General features: G+C 41.1%; 1 protein-coding gene across 2 annotated transcripts in view; it reads left to right on the top strand.

Annotated features, from left to right (window-relative positions):
- The window catches only part of B4GALNT1 (beta-1,4-N-acetyl-galactosaminyltransferase 1), a 225,225-nt gene that overhangs the window by 184,972 nt on the left and 20,300 nt on the right, over positions 1-19,953 (top strand). For both annotated transcript variants that reach the window (XM_089692643.1, XM_089692634.1), the window contains 2 exons: positions 3,565-3,745; positions 8,062-8,154. In XM_089692643.1, coding sequence (XP_089548769.1) covers positions 3,565-3,745; positions 8,062-8,154 — 274 coding nt within the window. The remainder of the gene's footprint in view (positions 1-3,564; positions 3,746-8,061; positions 8,155-19,953) is intronic.

The following is a 19,953-nucleotide window of genomic DNA, read 5'->3' as shown; positions in this document are numbered from 1 at the left end:
AGGGATGGAAGAAGGGACACATGCAGCATGGGAACCAGGTGGGTTCCGAGAGAGGTTGCGGGTTTCATGATGGTATGCATCCCGGGGATGTCTGGAGCTGTGAAGGTGAGTGTGTTTCTCTCTCTCACCATAGAGGATAGTGGCTGGTGTATGGGGGGCAGTGATAGTGGAAGACTCTCTCAAGTGGCAGTCAAGGGTGTTGTTGGTCAATGTCAGGCTCTTTCTGTGGGAGGGGTGCCAAATTTTGTGTTGCCTAGGGCAGCAGAAAACCTAAATACACGTGACCATGTACATAAGTCCTTAAAGCTCAAACTATTACAGCTCCCCCCCCCAGCTTACCTTTTTTGGATGGCTGGTCACATAATGTGCAGGGTCCTCTTCATTTTTAGATCTTCTCCCAGCAGTGGATTTTACTCAATGGTGCAGAGAACACTGCCAACATGATGTCAGTGCTGTTATCTGCATCATTGTATGTGAATGCAGAGCATCATCATGATGCCTCCTCAGAGACTGTGTTCATGACACTCTTCACTCGCCAGAAGTCCTCAGATTTCCTGGTTGAATAACCCTGGGTGTCATTCAACCCAGAACAGAGATGGATCTGCACACCGCTTATACTAGCCTTCCCTTCCATCCCTTGCTGGTACAGTCCACCCAGGGGAATGAGGCGAAGAAGGCTTGAGTAAGCTCAAAGTTACAACTTGAAGCTGTCTTTACAGGGCTGAGAACTTGCTCCTCAATCACCATATACCATTGCTGTCACATGGGAGGAATCGGAGCAAGTCACATACTCCTTATAACAAGAAGTGCCAGGTATATCACTTTGATTCTCTAGGCAAGCCTTTCTCAATCGGAGTGCCAAACTAGGGTTCCTTCAGAGGTTGCAAGGAGAATTGGATAACTGCAGGGCTGTCTTAATGCATTTGTACCCAGGTGCTTGAGAGCCCCATGATAATCTTGCATTATATCCTACTTGACAATTTGTCCAGGATTTGCCAGGACAGAGCCACTTTTTGCTAAGCTGTCCTGGGATGGCCATGTCCTGGGCACCGTCCCGGAACCTGTATTGTGCCATCCTGACCCAGCATTGTGCCCTCCCGACCCCTCCTGTACTGTGCCCTTTGTGTTGATTAGTCTTTGATTCATGGCATTTTTTTCTTAATGTTTAAAAATATATGTTTAAACGTTTCCACGCCGCCCTATAGCAGAAATACCGCTACAGGGCAGCATGGGTGCGTAAAATCATGTAAATATACGTGATTTTGCAGTACTGGGTAGGGGGCGTGCTCGCACTACTTGCGCCGCCATTCGTGGCCTCGGCTGTCAATCACCGGGTCCCAGATGGTGATTTCTCGCATAGCAGAGCCATACAAAGCAGTGTTCTTACAGTGTAAAGCATACACAGCCCACATAGTAAAACAGCACACAGTTAACCCTTTGATTACCCCACATGTTAACCCCTTCCTGCCCAGTGCCATTAGTACAGTGTCAGTGCTTTTTGTTAGCTCTGATCACTGTATTGGTGTCACTGGGGATGTCAGTGACACAAAGTCAGTTTCCCCCAATGTCTGAATGCAGTCCTGCTATAAGTCGCTGATCGCCGCCATTACTAATGAAAAAAAAAACAATAAATTTACACTTATTGGGATTTTTTTTTTAGCAGACATGTCGCAGAGTACATTTTGGCCTACATTTATGACTAAATTTGATTTTTTTAAATTTTTTTTACTGGACATATTTAATAGCAAAAAGTCAAAAATATAGGTTTTTGGCGGTTTTTCTCAAAATTGTAGGTCTTTTTTTGTTTATAGTGCAAAAAAAAAAACACACAGGTGATCAAATACCACCAAAAGAAGCTCTATTTGTGGGTAGAAAAGGATGTAAATTTTGTTTGAGTGCAGCGTTGCATGACCGTGCAATTGTCAGTTAAAGTAACGCAGCGCCTGGTCAGGAAGGGGGGTAAATCCTCTGGAGGGCAAGTGGTTAATTCTAGCAACTATTAATACTTTAGTTCCTGAGTGTAGGTGCGGAAATTGGGGCAGGTTAGAAGGGGCCCACTGCATTAATTTGCCTAGGGGCCCATGATGCTATTAAGACGGCGCTAGATAACTGACCTCCTATTTGATCCCTGCATTGTTGTAGGGCTAAGCAACTTGACAGAGGCAGCTGCATCACACCAGTGATCTTTTTAGCTGTCTATAAGGGTGATATTCTGACCACCACTGTAGGGTGGGCATTCTTCCCACTAGTCAGCAATATAAAGGCTTGTTCACACTTGATTAATTTCTAACGCTTGCCAAACGCCCCTATAGCGTTTGACAGGCGTTAGACAGGCATTTTGGAAGCGTTTTTAACGCTCCCCAAACGCCCTATGTGCATTTTTGAGGCATTTGATAGGCGTTTGCCAAGCATTAAAACCGCACTACAAACACCTATAATGAAGTTTTAATGGTATTATTGCTCCGCTAACACCTCACAAACACCTTGCAAACGCCCCGCAGATGCCTGCCAGGCGTTTGAGGAGCATCACCATAGATTTGAACGGGAGGCTTCAACTCTTCCTGACTCAACATGAGGTGTCAATTTTACCAGGACGCTAACTCTTCATTGAGAACAGCACTGTGTGCTGCCATGTGTAGAATTTTCATAGGCGTTAGGGAAGCGTTTTTAACGCTCCTCAAACGCCTGCTAACAAAGCTAGTGTGAACATAGCCTAAGGGGCATTTTCCCACTGCCTCCAATGAATTCGCTTTAGCAAGAGTCTCTCAACACCAGAAAATCCTTAAAAAGGTTGAGAATGGTTGCTGTAGTGTAGGCAGACCGATCAGGAGCAAGTTTGTATAATCAATTTTGGAGGTTTGTCTTAGGCCTCATTCACACCATACGTGCAGAAAAACCGATGGAAACTGACACTCCGATTTCATATGAAGAGACATCAGTTTACATCAGTTTTCATGCACCCTTCAATAAGTTTTTTATAAGTTGCAGATTCCTGCGCAGAAAAAGTCTGCACTTGATACTAGTGTTGTAGTGTGAACAGGGCACCTAGAGAACAATTGATTTTGTTGTGCCCTTGCAGAACACGTGCAGAAAAACTGACGTCTCTGCACCATAGTGTGAATGAGCCCTTAAAGTAAACATGCCATTTTGCCCTGCATGGACAAACTACAGTTTCACTTTAAACTACCTCTTTAGCATGATCAACTGATTGTATGTGACTTTTCACACCTACACCCAGCAACCATTGTATTTTAAAGTGTAAGATAAAATATTGATTCAAAGTGGTTTCTATGACTGCATTTGTTCAATGCAGGTTTTGTACATCAGGCCCAATACTCATCCATGTGTATTAAATGAAAAGAGTATGTAAGATCTTTATGCTTGGGCCTCATTTCATAGACACTTGCTGGAAATATTCATAATTCAATATGGGAAAAACCCTCATGGCAGCTTTATTTACACAGGCAGAGTTCCAGAATTATCAGTCTCATCTCTTTGTTGCATGTATTATGTGATGTACAGCAAGCCTGACAACATAAGACATTGTTTGCTTTTTGTCTGCAGGTGAGCCTTTCATGTACAATTGGGACATTGAACGTGGCTGCAGAGGTAGATGGTGTAACAATAAAAGGAGCAAGTGAAAAACGGATCACGCTATCTAGCCCTCTTCTGGACAATTTGAATCGCCAGCTCCATTTTATTTCATTTACCAACACCATTTTTCATCCAAATACAGCAGACATCGGTAAGTAAATCACATGGCCATTTGAAACTCATATTGTTTCTCAAAACACAAGAATGAAACCTAGGATGGCCATACATTATGCAATTTTCTTGTACAAAAAATATAAAAGTATAGTGCAGCGCTAAAAACAATGTAAATGCCAAAAACGCATGAAGTTAAATGTCACAGTAAAACCAACAGTATAAACACATAAGACTGTACAAAAGTACTAATAATTAGGATACTGAAATAATGTCCAATATGAACTCTGATAAATATTTCAGATAAAACTGCACAAGGTGCTTATATATTATGACATTAAATTGAATTATAATATAATGTTCGATGTAAGTGCAGATAAATAATTCAGAAAGGTGCCTCTTATTCTCCCAGTAGAAACAGGTAATCCAGTGATATACGTAGAATGGTAAAAATGCACACTCACCAGAAGCGCATTTTTATATGCGAAATTTATATCAAACAGCCACAGAGGTTTGTACAAGAAAATTGCATAATGTATGGGAAGCCTACGTTTCATTGTACAGTCTTATGTGTTTATACTGTTGGTTTTACTGTGACATTTAACTTCATGCGTTTTTGGCATTTATAATATTTTTAGCGCTGCACTATACTTTTATATTTTTTGCTTTTAGAAGGTTTATGGTTTCCTTTTTAGTGTATCAGCTGCTTTATATATAAGCGCTCGCTGAGTCCCATTTTTTACTAAATTTTCTTGTACCATTTTCCTTGATTCCTAGATTTACCAAAACCATATAATATGAGGTCGAACCCAAACACTTTGAATTTGCATGCAAGGCCCTTGCACTAATAGTTGAAGGTAACTTCAAGGCCTTATGTACAATGAACGTTATAAAAAACGCAAGTAGCGTTAACTGTATAATGCCGCGCTAAAAACACAAGGTTTATCGTGTTTTTTAGCACATTGCATTAGCGTCTTTCAGCGTTTGTGTTTTTTAGTGCTTTTAGCAAAACTATTCTCTCACAAAGGCTTGAGGCTCAAAAACACTCAAACGCTGGATAATTGCGTTTTGCAGCATTAGAGCGTTTTTGCAGCTGAAAAACTTCTCAAGTGCTGTCGGTTTGAGGTTTTTTTCAGCCCCTGCCAAAAAATGCTGATAAAAACCTGTGTGTGCATGGACACATAGGATAACATGCTGGGGAGTTTACTGGCTGTAGAAAAAAAGCGCCTGATGCCCAACACAGCAGCTGTAAAAGCACACAGTGTGCATGTGTCCTGAAGAAAATTTTAAAACTTGGGCTCCATGCACTGGGCATTTTAACCATTAGCCGCCCGGCCAATGGCCGTTTGGCGGCTTCAAAAGTGTTGCTGCATTCCGGGTGCACGCCATTTGGCGTGCTCCCGCACATGCGCAGTTTGCGCTAATGCAGAGCGGCGCAGCAGCGCGATCTGTCACCGGCCGTGTACCTCGGACACGGCCGATGACAGATCCGAGTACCGGCTCCCGTTGCTGGTACCATGTGATCTGCTGTGACCAATCACAGCAGGTCACATGACAGTTGTATACAATGGATGGCTTCATTCATGCCATCCATTGTATACTAGTGCCTAGCTGTGAATGGTCACAGCAGGTCACATGCACATGTCATGTGATTAGCTGTGACCAAATCACAGCTAAGCACAAAAAAAAGCTGAATGAATCGATGTCATTCAGGTAAATGCTTGCTTATAGCAAAGTAATTCTTTGCTATAAGCAAATTCTGTAAAAAAAAAAAAAAAAAAAAATACTGATCACTTCCCCAAAGTAGTACAATGTTACTATGGTAACATTGTACTACTTTGGTCATAGTAAAATATGAAAAAAAATCTTAAAAGTAATAAAAAATTAAAAATAAACAACAATTTAAAAAAATATATATATTTTTTTTTCATACTGTCACCAGTCAGTGTCCCTGTTCACCGCCATGCCAGTTATATGATGACGCTGTACTGCACTGGTGACAGTATGTAAAAAAAATAGTGAAAATAATTTTTTTAATTTTTCCGAAAAATTATGACAAAAAAAATACAACTTCAAAAAACTCGCCATGCCTCTTATGAAGTACGTCGGACTGTCTACTTTGCAAAAAGGGGTCATTTGGGGATATCTGTACTATTCTGACATTCTTGGACCTCAAGAAATTAGATTGGCCGTCAGTACTTCAGGATTGATCAATATTCAGATATACACCATAGTTTGTGAACTCTATAACTTTCCTACAAACTAAATAATACATCCTAATTTGGGTTATTTTCACCAAAGACATGTAGCAGAATACATCTCGGCCTAAATTTATGAAGAACAATTATTTATTTGTAAACTTTTATAACAGAAACAAAGAAAAATGTGTGTTTTTTTTTTTTTCAAAATTTTTGGTCTTTTTTTGTTAATTTAGCAAAAAATAAAAACCGCAGCGGTGATTAAATACCACCAAAAGAAAGCTCTAGTTGTGTGAAGAAAATGATAAAATTTTAGTTTGGGTACAGTGTTGTATGACCGCGCAATTGTCATTCAAAGTGTGAGAGCGCTGAAACCTGAAAAATGGCCTGGGCAGGAAGGTGTAAAATTGCACGGTATTGAAATGGTTAATAACGCTCTGTAAAGTCACATGAAAGTGATTTTTTTCAGCTTTTTTGGTATTAGCGTTTAGCCGTGTTTTTTTCGCATTTGCGTTTTTAGCAATTTTTAGAGGTTTATTTTACCAAGAAGAAAAAATTGGGAGGGGGTCAAAAAAAGTCCAAAAACGCTGGTTTGCTCCGATTTGCCGCATTTTTCAGCGTTAGAGCGTTTTTACAGCCAAAAATCTCCTCTGGAAACCCACTAGATTCGGGGTTATTTTCCAGACAAAAACCGTTGATTACAGCATGGACGCATAGAATAACATGCTGGGGAGTTTACTGGCTATAGAAAAAAAGCCAAAAACTGCAGATGTAAAAACGTCCAGTGTGCATGAAGACTTGCTTTGCGAAGATCACCACACATTTATTTCCTTGAATTCTGTGACACATATTCACTATGTCCTGTGAGTAGGCACTGCTGTGTCACACATTTCAGAGTCTGCCTTCTGAACTGCAGAGGTGCTAAGAGGAGGAGTTTCAGGAAGCGGAGTCAGTACAGGAATTACTGCTTGTTGGCAGCAAAGTACCATGGGATATGTAGTCCTTAGAAAGTGAAAGTAAACTGCAAAGCATGCAGGGAATCCAGGAAGTTGTGGAAAGAGATGGCCAGCAGACTGGCAGGACTCCCAGCATGAAAGGAGATTCTTCAAATAAACTTATGTTGGATTGTCAAAATGAACGATTGTTTGTATCGTTATGTATGATAATGTTGCTGATAAAATTAAAGCATATGCTGTGTCCGTAGAACTCCTTTAATCTCCCTAGCGGTCTGATTATGTCCATATTTCTGTGCACAAAGCGGTACGTTTTTTTGCATGGAAATATGTATTTTTTTTTTTATTGTAGGCTATAATTTTTAGGAATAACTAACTGAAATCTGTCCGAACAAGAGTCTAGTAAACATTCCGGGTGGGATAAAACTTGAAACCCAAAATCATACATTATAATTTAATAATCATAAAAAATAATATAATAATAATAAATTTAATTCAATAATATAATCAAACCAAAAACACTGAAATTTGAAATATAGCTCCAAGTTCGCACATCGCTGAGCAAAGTCGTAGAATCGTTTTCAGTGTCTGATAACGAATTTCCCCACGAATCATTATCACTCATTTCTGCAAGTGGTTCTAATTTACTATCACTGTTCTCTAGCTGGTCTAAAACCGCTTTTGACCTAAAGCGACGCTTTTTGGACGCCATGGACTTCTCTAAGTTTCCAGGCAGAAAGAACAGTCAGAATGCTGGCAGGGCACAGGACAAAGCACTAGGGGCAAAATGTATGTGAAATGGTTTGAAACAGCAATGTTTTACTATGTAATTTATTAGAAATTTTTAAATTTGCCACCGGTTCCGGCCCCCGTACGTTCCGACGCTCGCAGGGACCGGAACACAGAAGCCGGATGCTGGCATCGGCCGGAGAAGATGGCCGGGGACACTGCAGAGGATGCATCGCGGGAGCGAAGGACAAGGTAAGCGCTGCAGGCAATCCCTGAGCAACGCCGCATGGTAAGCCCGAGTGTAGCTCGGGGTTGGTTACCGCTTGTGGTACTGAAATTTTACCCCGAGCTACACTCAGGAATACCGCCAGGGAGGTTAAATGAATTTTCCGCAGTCATTATATCTTTCCCATTGCGTCTTCACACAGCTTACTATACAGCTTACTGTAATAGATTTTGATGTTTTTACTTTTCAGTTGAGTTTCAGACAGCCGGACACACTGCAACATTTACCATTAAGGTCCGCCATCCCTTGGTTCCTAAACTGTATGACTCAGGACCTAGTAACTGTAAGTAACCTCATATAAGAAAGCTAATGCTACATAAGCATTGTTTGTTGTTGAGCAAAAATACAGATATTCGTCAGATGTCATCCTTATCCTGTAATTACTGTGCGGCTTTTAACGCCTAGGATGTAAAGCAAAGCTTTAATGTATTCATAGTTCATTTTTATTTGGATGCAAACAATTCAACAGATGGTTTGATTCAGTTCCAGATATTTCAAAAGAAATGTTACAGAGCCAGTAATTTGGTGTGTGGTATGTCAGTTCCTGTACTTTCATTGGACAGATTTGTCTTGGTGCATTACATTGTTGATGCACTAGTATTACCACTGCTCATATCAAATTTATTAATGGGATAGTATAATTTACCTTGAAAGTGAAGTTTATCTTGGATTCTTTCATCTGAATCTGGTCGGCCTCTCTTTTCTGTGTTTCTATGGTTTGGGTGCCTATTGAGGGAAGCCTTGCTGTGTGGGAGTTCCCTTGGTAGAGCTTTTGAGATTGTTTGAAGTGTTCCTTCTTTGGACTATACATGTAAGTTCTCAGCACCTCTTTGAGTATGTGATTCTGGAGTTTTAACATTTAGACATCCCTGCCAGACAGCACAGCCAGATTCTCAACCTACACAGCAATAGCAGCACAACATAAAGTGATTCTAAAGTTTCAAGGTTTTTTTTACCTTCATGCATTCTATACATGAAGGTAAAAAACCTTCTGTGTGTAGCAACCCCCCTAACACTTACCTGAGCCTCATTTTTATCCAGTGATGTCAACAAGAGCCTTGGTTTTCTGGGGACGCTCACTCCTGATTGGCGGGAGCCATTGGCTCCTGCTGCTGTCAATCACAGTCAGTGAGCCAATCAGGAGACAGAGGGGGCAAGGTCGAGCTCTGTGTGTGAATGTAGGCAGTTTGCTATGGGGGCACACGACAGGAGGGAGGAGCCAGGAGCGCCAGTGTGGGACCCTAGAAGAGGAGGATCTGTGTTGCTCTGTGCAAAACCACTGAATACAGCAGGTAAGTATAACGTGGGTTGTTTTTTTTTTCTTAAAAATAAGACTTTAGTATAATTTTAATAAAAAACACAGATCAAGAACAGATCAGCCTGCTAATAGGGCATTGAAGGAGCAGCAGCTCACTCATTAGGTAGTCCCTCTGCTCTTGTCATGTTTGTTGTCAGCACCTGTGCATGCCGCAGAGCAAGATGTGCTTCTAGTGCTGCCACTCATTCTTCCAGTCTGTGTTGTCAATGTACAGGTAGGTTGGAGTTAAAGCTAAGCATCAGGTATACTATACATGAATAAGAGTACTGTTTTACCTGCCAAAGGATTTTATTTTAATCTGTGCAGCCCTGAGATTTATACAGTTCTGCTTCACAGCCCAGCTTTGTCTATCAAAGTAGTGGTCCTGATCCTTCTGTGGCAGGAGTTCAACTGTAATGCTAGATTTCACAATGTCCTGTAGCAGCTATAAATGTACTTTTTCATCAAGAGTGTCATGGAATAGATAGTAAATTGTTGCATCAGCACAATGGAGGGTGAATCTGAAGTTACGTACATTTCTACCTTTTTAAGCAATCATTTTGAAACTTGACATTTTGACATCCATGCAGTCTGTAGTTATTAGGAATGAGTTAGGAAATGGTGAGTGTGTTGTGGTTTTAACCGGGGATGGGTGACTCGAAATGGATTAGAAAGTATCTCACCAATTAAATCTAATGTTAAGGGTTGAAATCCACTTTGTATCCTAAGTAGAAAATTGCTTTTAATTCCCCTGACTACACAAAGCTATTAGCAGGGAGTAGGCATTCTGGCAGTTTTTTCCTAATCTGCAGTATTACTGAGAAAATATAATAGCAGTATTAGTTCCTGTAGAAGTTCCTGCATCACCAACCTTGTGACCAGTGACCACTTGTGGCACCCGGAATGTCAGTACTTCAAGCACAAGACTGTATTTATTCAACTAAGATTACAACATTCCATTTCTCTAAAACTTAGAAATGTGTTTTTTTAAAAAACATGTGAGCCACTACTTCCGTTTGACAAGGTGCGTCGGCACAAAAAACACTCACTCAATGTGTATAAATAAAATTACAAACAATAGTGCCGCGCTCCTAAAACTATTATAACATGTAATAAAACAATTATCTTTCAAAAAATATACATTAGTGATAAAGTCCTTTGTGTTAGCGTGAAACAAATTATATCCGAATAATAAGTGACCATTGCAATAAATTAAAAAAAAAAAAAATTGATCAGTCCAAATGTGACAAATTCAAAAATGAATAAATCTTCATTCCAAGTGACTTCTTATTAGGATCTCAATATGCGCTCACCTCCTTTGATGCCTCCTAAAAGGCCAAAACCTATTGGAACTATGGATCATATATTGCATCTCAGCAATAGTGGTGAGTATCTCCCAATTGCTGCTGGAAACGTGACTCTCCTCTCCTATTCACACCACCGCAGGAATCCCTTGCTCAATCTCCTCCCAAGAATATTCCTCAGTATAAAGGAGACATAAACATAGTGTCTTATCCTTACATAAAAGACTTTTATTATGTGCCCATATTCACTCACATGTATTTAGAAACAACAAGCATTTTGTTTAAAATTATCCACGATCCCTTACTGCCAGCGTGTCTGCCGTTCAGCGTATGTGCCTGCCTTCCTTGGGTGTCGGGTGATGTCAAGACTCCTCCCCTACGCGTTACGCTGCAGATGACGCAGCTTCATCAGGGGGATATGATTGGCTAAGAAAATGTAATGTTAAAATTCTCTAGAAACGATCTATTGCTAGAAGTGATATTCTTATACTGTGGATGCCACCGCTTTTATACACTTTTATATACTCCTAGAATACTCCAATTATTTTTTTATGAAGCTTATAAAATACTACATTGTATGCGGTTTTATAGTGTAAAGATTTTCCCCTTGTGCTTATTTTAACATCCACATAAAACTTTCTCACTCATAATTTTCTATATTAAAAGTGAAGATTTATCTAAGTTTATTTTTTTGCAGCCTTTACAACAAGGGGTGTAGTGACCTTAAGTCCCACCCCTAATCACAGGAATTTGGTGCAAAATGATATTGGTCCTTGTGGATCTAATATAGTATGTAATTCAATGTATGTATAATATGTTTTCCTTTATGGAGCAATCTTGAGAGATGTACATGTTTTATTATGGGACTTTTATTTGCTCCCCTGGTTTTTAATGTTTATGCAGCAATAAAACAGGTTTTATATACATTACTATGCCAATTTTTGTACCTGGAGAGTCCGGGATCTGTTTTTTTTTAATTTTACATTTAAATGTAGGATGTAGTACATAGCATAGCAGCATTTTTACACAACCCAGAAATTTGATGTCCAACCTAATGTTAATCAGAGAAAAAAATGAATAATGAGACAGGCAAGAATTGAAGGGAGACCTATTATATTGTAGTGCTTTATTATTTTCTGATAACATCAATACAATTGAACACTCACCTTCCTAGGACTCGTTTGAAGATATCTTTTATTTTCCATATTTAGACTGAACATTAAAGTAAACTCTGGTTACTAAAAATATATTCAAGCATGTTTTATGCCACATTGTACTAGTATGCATCACTTAGAAGCACATTATGACAGACATACCTGTCAAAGGAAGCCCTCCAGCACTGTTCTGTCAATGCAAGGGCACTTCCTTCTTCACTCAGTCTTCCTTCTGGGTTCTGTCTCTTCGGCTGCTTGAATGCTGGCCGTGATGATGTCACTCCCACGCATGCGCACAGGAGTAACATCACCATGCGACATAGTGGGTGCTGTAATGTACTCTGAGCTGCACATGTGTTTAATGTCACCTCCCTAATCTCTGTGTAACCTCTCCCTGTATATATAGTATGTCCCTAAAGCTGAAGCTAAATGCATACACGTGTATGTATGTGTGTGTGTGTGTGTGTATGTATATATGTGTGTGTGTATGTGTGTATGTATATATATATGTGTATGTATATATGTGTATGTATATATATATATGTATGTATATATATATATATATATATATATATATATATATATATATATATATATATATATATATATATATATATATATAGGGTTAGACAGAAGATGGAAACACTACATGATCTGCAAGTGTGAAAGTGACAGCATGTTTTATGTTGAAAGCGGAAGTGATGTAACATTCTTTTGCTTCCGCTGTATGATGAGACACCTAGCTAACAGGTGGGAAACCTCATTTGTCATTCACGTCATTCACTGCTAGTGATATGGAGTCACGTCAGAGCTTACTGCGCTTTAAAGAGGGCAAATTGTTGGTGCCCACTTAGCTGGTGCCTCTGACTGAAGTTGCCAATTTATTTGTTGTGTCATGAGGTACGGTATCAAAGGTTATGTCTGCATATATAGTTTCCAATAAAACGTTGTCTGATAAGCATAAGTGTGGTCGACATGGTCAGCTGACCGAAAGAGATAAAAGGACATTGCACAGGATTGTGAGCCATAATAAGAAAACAACTTCTGCAAAAGTGACTGCAGAGCTCAATCTCAGTCCCATGAAGCATTCTGAACACAGGAGTTCAGCCACTCAGCATGGGCTCCTTTCAAAGAATGTTTTGAATTTTCTGAATGAATGCAAAGTGTTCTCTGATTGGATGAGGTGGAGAGGCATGGCAATGATGGTGCAAAGCATTCTGAGAATGGAGCCTGTGCTGAATGGCCGACCGCCTATGTTCAGAATACAGCAAGCTGTGCAGTGCCTGCAGAGCTCAATCTCAGTGTTCAGGCAAGTGGAGGCATTAGGAGGTATTACTGGAGGCAATCTCAGGCATTAGGCAAGCAGCTCAGCACAGGACCTGGAAGCAAGTGGTGATCACTGAAGTAATGTTGTCTATTTCAGTAATTTCCAGCTTCCAGAGGCACTGGCCAGGTATGGTATATACATAGTTACTTTGGTGTCCAAGCTGGATCAACATAACTATGTATAGTATACTAATGCCTGGAATTATTCATTAAAATGCATGCTTGTCCCTGCTGAGTGTGTGTTTATGGACTTTGCAGACATCTTCATTTCCACCTGTATCCCAGGAAAATATTAGGCCTGGAATTCCATTCCAGCAGTATTGATGCCCCAGGGTGTCTGCACAGGTGCTCCACATATGTAGGATTGTTTTCTTGTGTTACTAGGTGGATGAAACAGCAATTATGGGTCCTTCCACATGGAGCGAACCCATTTGGCAGATCCGCTTGCTCAGCGGGGGATCTCTCCACTGATCCTCGCCGAGCAAGTGGATGACAGCTCTGTGTCCGTTACACTACTGCAGAGCAGACACAGAATTGCTCACTCTCCTCAATGGGCAGTCGAATGAAAACGCATCGCCTGTCCGTTTCATCCGATCTGATCCAACGGATGCAAGGGGATTTGGATCCCCATCTGTCACCTGCTCCATAGAGGGGAATGGAGGTTCCAATTGGCTCCGCCTGAAAAACGGGGAGGCGGACCTGATCGGAATGTCTGTGTGAAAGGGCCCTATCTCCTGTCTATAGTTAGCCTGTGTGCATAGATATAGGTAGCTTTTGTTTATAGGTGTTTGTGTCAAATATATCTTTTCCCATTCGGTCTCAAAAGCTTGCATTCAAATTTAAAATGCAGTGTTTTACAAGAAAAGGCTGCATGTGACTTATTTTGCCTGCAATTCAAATGCATCTAAATAGGACCTACTACATCTGAAGAAGCGCAACAAAAAGAGGATCAAGTGCAACCTCTGAACTGTTCATCTGCTCTAGTAACCTAAAACACATAAAATGCAGGAAAATAATACCTGTGTGCACAAGACCTGAAGTTGCTCACACAATTTACAGTTTGAATATGCAAGCTCCTATAAATGTGCTAAGAGCTTTATAATGTGCGCTATTCCTAATCCGATATAAAGTGAAATGATGGTTTATGTAAACCCTGGCACATGTATTTGTTGATAAAGATACTACAATCTCATTGTACAGTTTTATAGCTGTGTTTGGTTAGCTTCCAGTGGTATTAAACTCTGTGGGCTCAATTTACTAAAGAATATCACATGAGATAATTGGATCACATGGCACATTTTTTCCAATTATGTCATGTGATGCTAAAATGTCAATTCACTGTCAGTTTATGTGGTATATACTGCACACGTAAACAATGCACGCTGCATACCACATAAACTAGCTATGAACTCAATTCACAAAACTAAATAAATACAGTCGTTGAATAAGTCATGGTCTAGCCACGTGTTATCCAAGGAATCAATTAGCACTGCTTGGTAAGGAGCTGACACCTGCCAGTATCCTTAACACCCAGTTGATAGCATGATTTTTAACAGAGTGATCACAGTGCCCCGTATCATCAGTGTCCCCATAACATCAGAGTGCTCACATCATATCAAAGGGCCCTCTTAACATCAGAGTGCTCGCATCATGTCATAGTGTTGGGGGGCCCCAACATCAGTGTGCTGACATCACACGTCCCCCATAACATCAGTGTCCCGTCACATAAGAGTGCCCCCCATAACATCAGAGTGCTCACATCATGAGTGCCCCAATAACATCAGTTTGCTCACATGTTAGATTGCCCCCATAACTTCAGAGTGCCCCCATAAGATCAGAGTGCTCCCATCACATTAGCGTGCCCCCATGAGATCTGAGTGCTCACATAACATCAGAGTGCCTCCTTCACATCAGAGTGCCTCCTTCACATCAGAGTGCCTCCTTCACATCAGAGTGCTCACATCATATCACATTAGAGTGACCCTATAACATCAGAGTGCTCACATCACAGATATCATCACACTTCCCCCATTATGTGTGACATCACACGTCCCCCATTAAAATCAGAGTGCTCACATCACAGTTCCCCCATAACATCTGTGTCCCATCACATAAGAGTGCCCCCATAACATCAGAGTGCTCACATTATATCACATTACAGTGACCCTATAATATCAGAGTGCTCACATCGCAGATATCATCACACTTCCCCTATTAAGTGTGACATCACACTTCCTCCATTAAGTGTGACATCACACTTCCCCCATTAAAATCAGAGTGCTCATATCACAGTGCTCTCATAACATCAGTGTCCCGTCACATAAGAGTGCCCCCATAACATCAGAGGGCTCACATCATGTCAGATTGCCCCCATAACTTCAGAGTACCGCCATAAGATCAGAGTGCTCCCATCACATTAGCGTGCCCCCATGAGATCTGAGTGCTCACATCACATCAGAGTGCCTCCTTAACATCAGACTGCTCACATCAAAGTGCTCCCTTAACATTAGAGTGCCCCTTTAACATGCCTGCTGAAGGCTCCTTCTTCCTGTGCAGAGTCTGTTTTACATGTCCCCCGGAAATGACATCTACAGCAAGCTAGACTGGAGTCTACTCGCATGAATCAAGAGGAAAGCACCAAATGAATTAAAGGAACATCGCATGTGTAATTTAACGTTGTTTCATGAATTGCAGAGATTTTTTATATTTAACTCATGAGATATTTTATCAAACATACCTATTCAGAAATGAACTGTTTGTGAATTGAGTCCTGTGTTTTAAAAATGGTCTCCTGCAGGTTGAGGTCATAACATACTCGCATGGACTGAATACTAACACATTTTGACAGACTTACCTGCCTAACGGAGTCCACCAGCGCTGTATTGTCATCTCTCCAGCGGCGCTGGGCTGCGACAACATCACTTCTATGCATGCACACCAGAGTCGCATCACCACGGCACACAGCAGGTGCCATGACTATGGTCTGAGCTGCACAAGCTTCATTTATAGGTTCTCTTCTGTTATCACAGCCCTGCCTGTCAGCAGTTCTTGTACATAGGAGTTCAATGCCACTTGAAAAATGGTAGAGTTTTTCCTCTAAACCATTCAAAGCACTTAAACAGATTAAACTTGAACTTCATGACCTTCTCCTTCATGATACCTGGCGCACCCTTCACCCTACGGACAAAGACTACACCTTTTATTCCGCACCACACAAACGCCATTCCAGAATAGACTATTTTTTTCTCTCACAAAAGGACTTACATATACTGAAATCGGCCTCGATCGAGCCAATGATTCTATCTGACCATCACCCAATTATGATGACTTTACAATTCCCGGACGTACCAGCCGCACCCAAAACATGGAGATTGGATCCCTTTCTTCTTACAGACTCATCCGTCACCCTCCAGATCCGTGATTCTTTGATCAACTACTTTAAAGAAAACGCATCTCCAGATACGACCCCCCTCGTACAGTGGGAGGCGCACAAATGTGTAATGCGTGGCCTTCTCATGTCCATATCCGCTTCACGAAAACGCCTAGCTCAAGCATCTTTTACCGCCTTATTGCAAAAAGTCCGTGTACTGGAACGCACGCATAAACGCTCTAGAGCCTTGGAATCTGCAACAGAACTAGTTCAGGCGCGAAAACAACTCCAAGATGTCGTTGAAAAAAAAACCAAACGTAATTTTACTCTACAACAGAAACTTTTCTATGAACATGGAAACAAGAGTGGCAAATTTCTAGCCAGGGCCTTGCAATCTAGAAGGGCAGCTCAGCAAATCTATCAGCTCACTTCCAAGCAGGGTCGCTCACTGAAAACATCACCGATTATTGCAGCTGAATTTGAGCAATACTATTCCTCTCTCTACAATTTGCCCATACCTTCTAAACCGACAGGAGACACTAGGCCTCGTGAGGCTATTATTCAGACCTTCCTGACCAGATACATGGCAAACCCTATTTCTAGAACAAAAGCGCAAGACTTAGATGGCGCCTTGACCCTGACGGAGCTACAACAAGCCATTGCACAATTGAAACCTGGTAAAAGTCCAGGTCCTGACGGGTTTATCACTTCGTACTATAAATCCTTTAGTGACATCTTAGCACATCCATTTCTACGGGCCTTTAATACTTTAGATACACCAGGGCAGTCCATGCGCCATCTCTCTGAGGCTCATATTACGGTCATACCAAAAGAGAATAAGGACCAAACCTCTCCAGCGAACTACCGTCCGATCTCTCTATTAAACGTTGATCTAAAGATCTTTGCCAAAATCCTGGCCAATCGTCTATTACGCATCATAGATCCCATCGTATCAACAGACCAGGTGGGCTTTGTACCAGGGAGGGAGGCTAGAGACAACACAATAAGGGCCATAAATATTCATCATTGGTTAACTCAAAAACAACATTCTGGCTTCTTTCTATCTTTAGATGCAGAGAAGGCATTTGATAGACTGGCGTGGGATTACATGGAGGCAGTTCTGATTGGACTTGGATTGCCTCCGCGTTTCCTGGCGTTTATCATGTCTCTATATACCACTCCCACAGCTAAAGTGCGAGTTAATGGTCTCCTTTCGAACTCCTTTTCGATAGGTAATGGGACTAGACAAGGATGTCCTTTATCCCCCCTCTTATTTATTCTGACACTGGAACCTTTGTTGAATTGCATCAAACAGAATGATAACATCAAGGGGATTCTGATAAAAGGCAAAATTCATAAAATAGCAGCCTTTGCTGATGACATATTACTTTTCCTAACAGACCCACATATCACTTTACCTAATCTGCTACAAGAATTCAAATTGTTCCAGTATCTGGCTAACTTCAAAATTAACTTCTCTAAATCTCAAGCCCTTAATGTCTCCTTGACCCAAGATGTGTTTAGACAAGCGAAATCGAATTTTCCTTTTACCTGGCAGTCGAAGGCGATCACGTACCTGGGTATCCAATTACCAACTCACCTAACGGAACTTTACGATAAAAACTTCTTACCCCTCTTGCGTAATATCTCCACAGACCTTCAAACTTGGAATAAACCTTGGTTCTCTTGGTTTGGTAGAGCTGCCATTCTCAAGATGAACGTGCTTCCTAGAATATTGTATCTACTGCAAACAATACCAATTAAATTACCATCTTCTTTCTTCGCATCTTATAAAACACTCTGTACCTCCTTTCTTTGGTTTAATAAACGCCCAAGAATTAGCTTTGCCCAACTCACCATGCCCAAAAACGGTGGAGGTATTGGATTGCCTGATATTGCCCGATACTACAGGGCTTGTCACCTAGCAAGGGTAGTAGATTGGACCACGACCCACAATTGTAAAGTTTGGGTTGGTTTGGAGGCAGATTTCTCAACGATACCACTTGCCCCTTCCCCTTGGCTGGAAAACTCTCATATTCCTTCAGAGTTTCGGGAACACCCTCTTATAGGTCCTACCTTAAGCTGTTGCCATCAGTTGTTCCGGAAAAAAGAACTCTCTTCCTCTCCGGGTCCCTTAACTCCGATCAAAATGAATCCAGACTTTCTGCCGGGTATGTCCCGGGCCTTCCTAGCCGGAGATAATTGTCCAGACAACCTGACGGTACGTCACCTTTTCAAAGATAAGAAGTTCTTATCTAGAGAGGACATTATGAAGACATGGCCATCCCTAATATTTACGCCATGGATGTTTAGACAACTTCATCACTTTATACGAAGCTCCCCACATATGCAAGATTATTCAAGGCCACTTACTCCGTATGAGAAACTTTGCTTTACGGACGTCCCCCAGAGACATGTTATATCCAAGCTCTATTCCTATCTGGATACCGCCAATATGTCTCAACCTCGAAAGGCATGTGAGGCTTGGTCGCTCGACCTACAACTGCCATTGTCACCGGAAGATTGGGATCACATCTATGATCATATGCATACAGGTTCCATATGTGTCTCTACACAAGAAAACAACTATAAATTATATTCTAGATGGTACAGAGTTCCATCCTTGCTTCATAGATTTGATCCTGATGTTTCGGATTTGTGCTGGAGATGTCAACGGGCAAAGGGTACACTCCTACATATATGGTGGGACTGTCCACTGCTGCTGCCCTTTTGGAGAAAAGTGCGAGACTTAGTTTCACAAGTAACCACGCATAATCTAGACTTCACCCCTGCACAATTTTTACTCCACCACTCCTCACTTCCTTTTCGGACTTATCGTAAGTCTCTTGCCTTACACATGATAAACGCGGCAAAACAATGTATCCCTGTTCACTGGCGATCAAAACAGGTTCCCACTGTGCGGGAGTGGTTTCTTAGGGTCATCAGGATTGCGGAGATGGAGGAGCTGATTTCAGTGGCAAAAGAACACCCCGAGAGCTTCAGGAAGACTTGGGCGTGCTGGAAACATTTTCAAACCACCAGTATTTATCGTCTTTATATGCATGAATGAGACGAGATCCAAAACACAAAAACCTTTTGAGTTCTCACCTCTAGAATTGCTCCACAGACTGTGTCTACCCAGACTATATCTTACATAAAGGTATAATCTAAGTTACCATAAATAATGCTCCATGATATGATTGGTTGACAGCCACTATTCATTATTTGATCGGCTCCACCCCTTCCCCCCCCCCCCCCTTTTTTTTTTTTTTTTTTTTTTTTTTTTTTATCCCCTTCCTTCTATAATGTTACTCTTCCCACCTCTTTTCACCTGATGTGTCTTTCTCTCTTCTTTTCCTTTCTCCTTTCCTTTCCTACTTTTCTTCACACCTTTTTCTTCTACAAGTAACTACATCTTCTATGAGGGACAGAGTGCCCTTTCATATATAGGTATGATTGTCTTTCACAATAAGAACCCTATATTCCCCGGCTACGGACACAGAAGAACTGTACGCCTTCAGAGGACACATTGTACTACGCTTCATAGTCCCATTATTTGAGTAATCCCTACTCATAAGAGCAGCATCCACTATAATTCTCCAGACTACCTATCATAATCAGCACTGTTATT

Source organism: Staurois parvus, unplaced genomic scaffold, assembly GCF_062004578.1.
Source record: "Staurois parvus isolate SC_StPar_1 unplaced genomic scaffold, SC_StPar_1.0 ptg000023l, whole genome shotgun sequence".
NCBI lineage: Eukaryota > Metazoa > Chordata > Amphibia > Anura > Ranidae > Staurois > Staurois parvus.
This window is presented reverse-complemented; position numbering and strand designations above follow the sequence as displayed.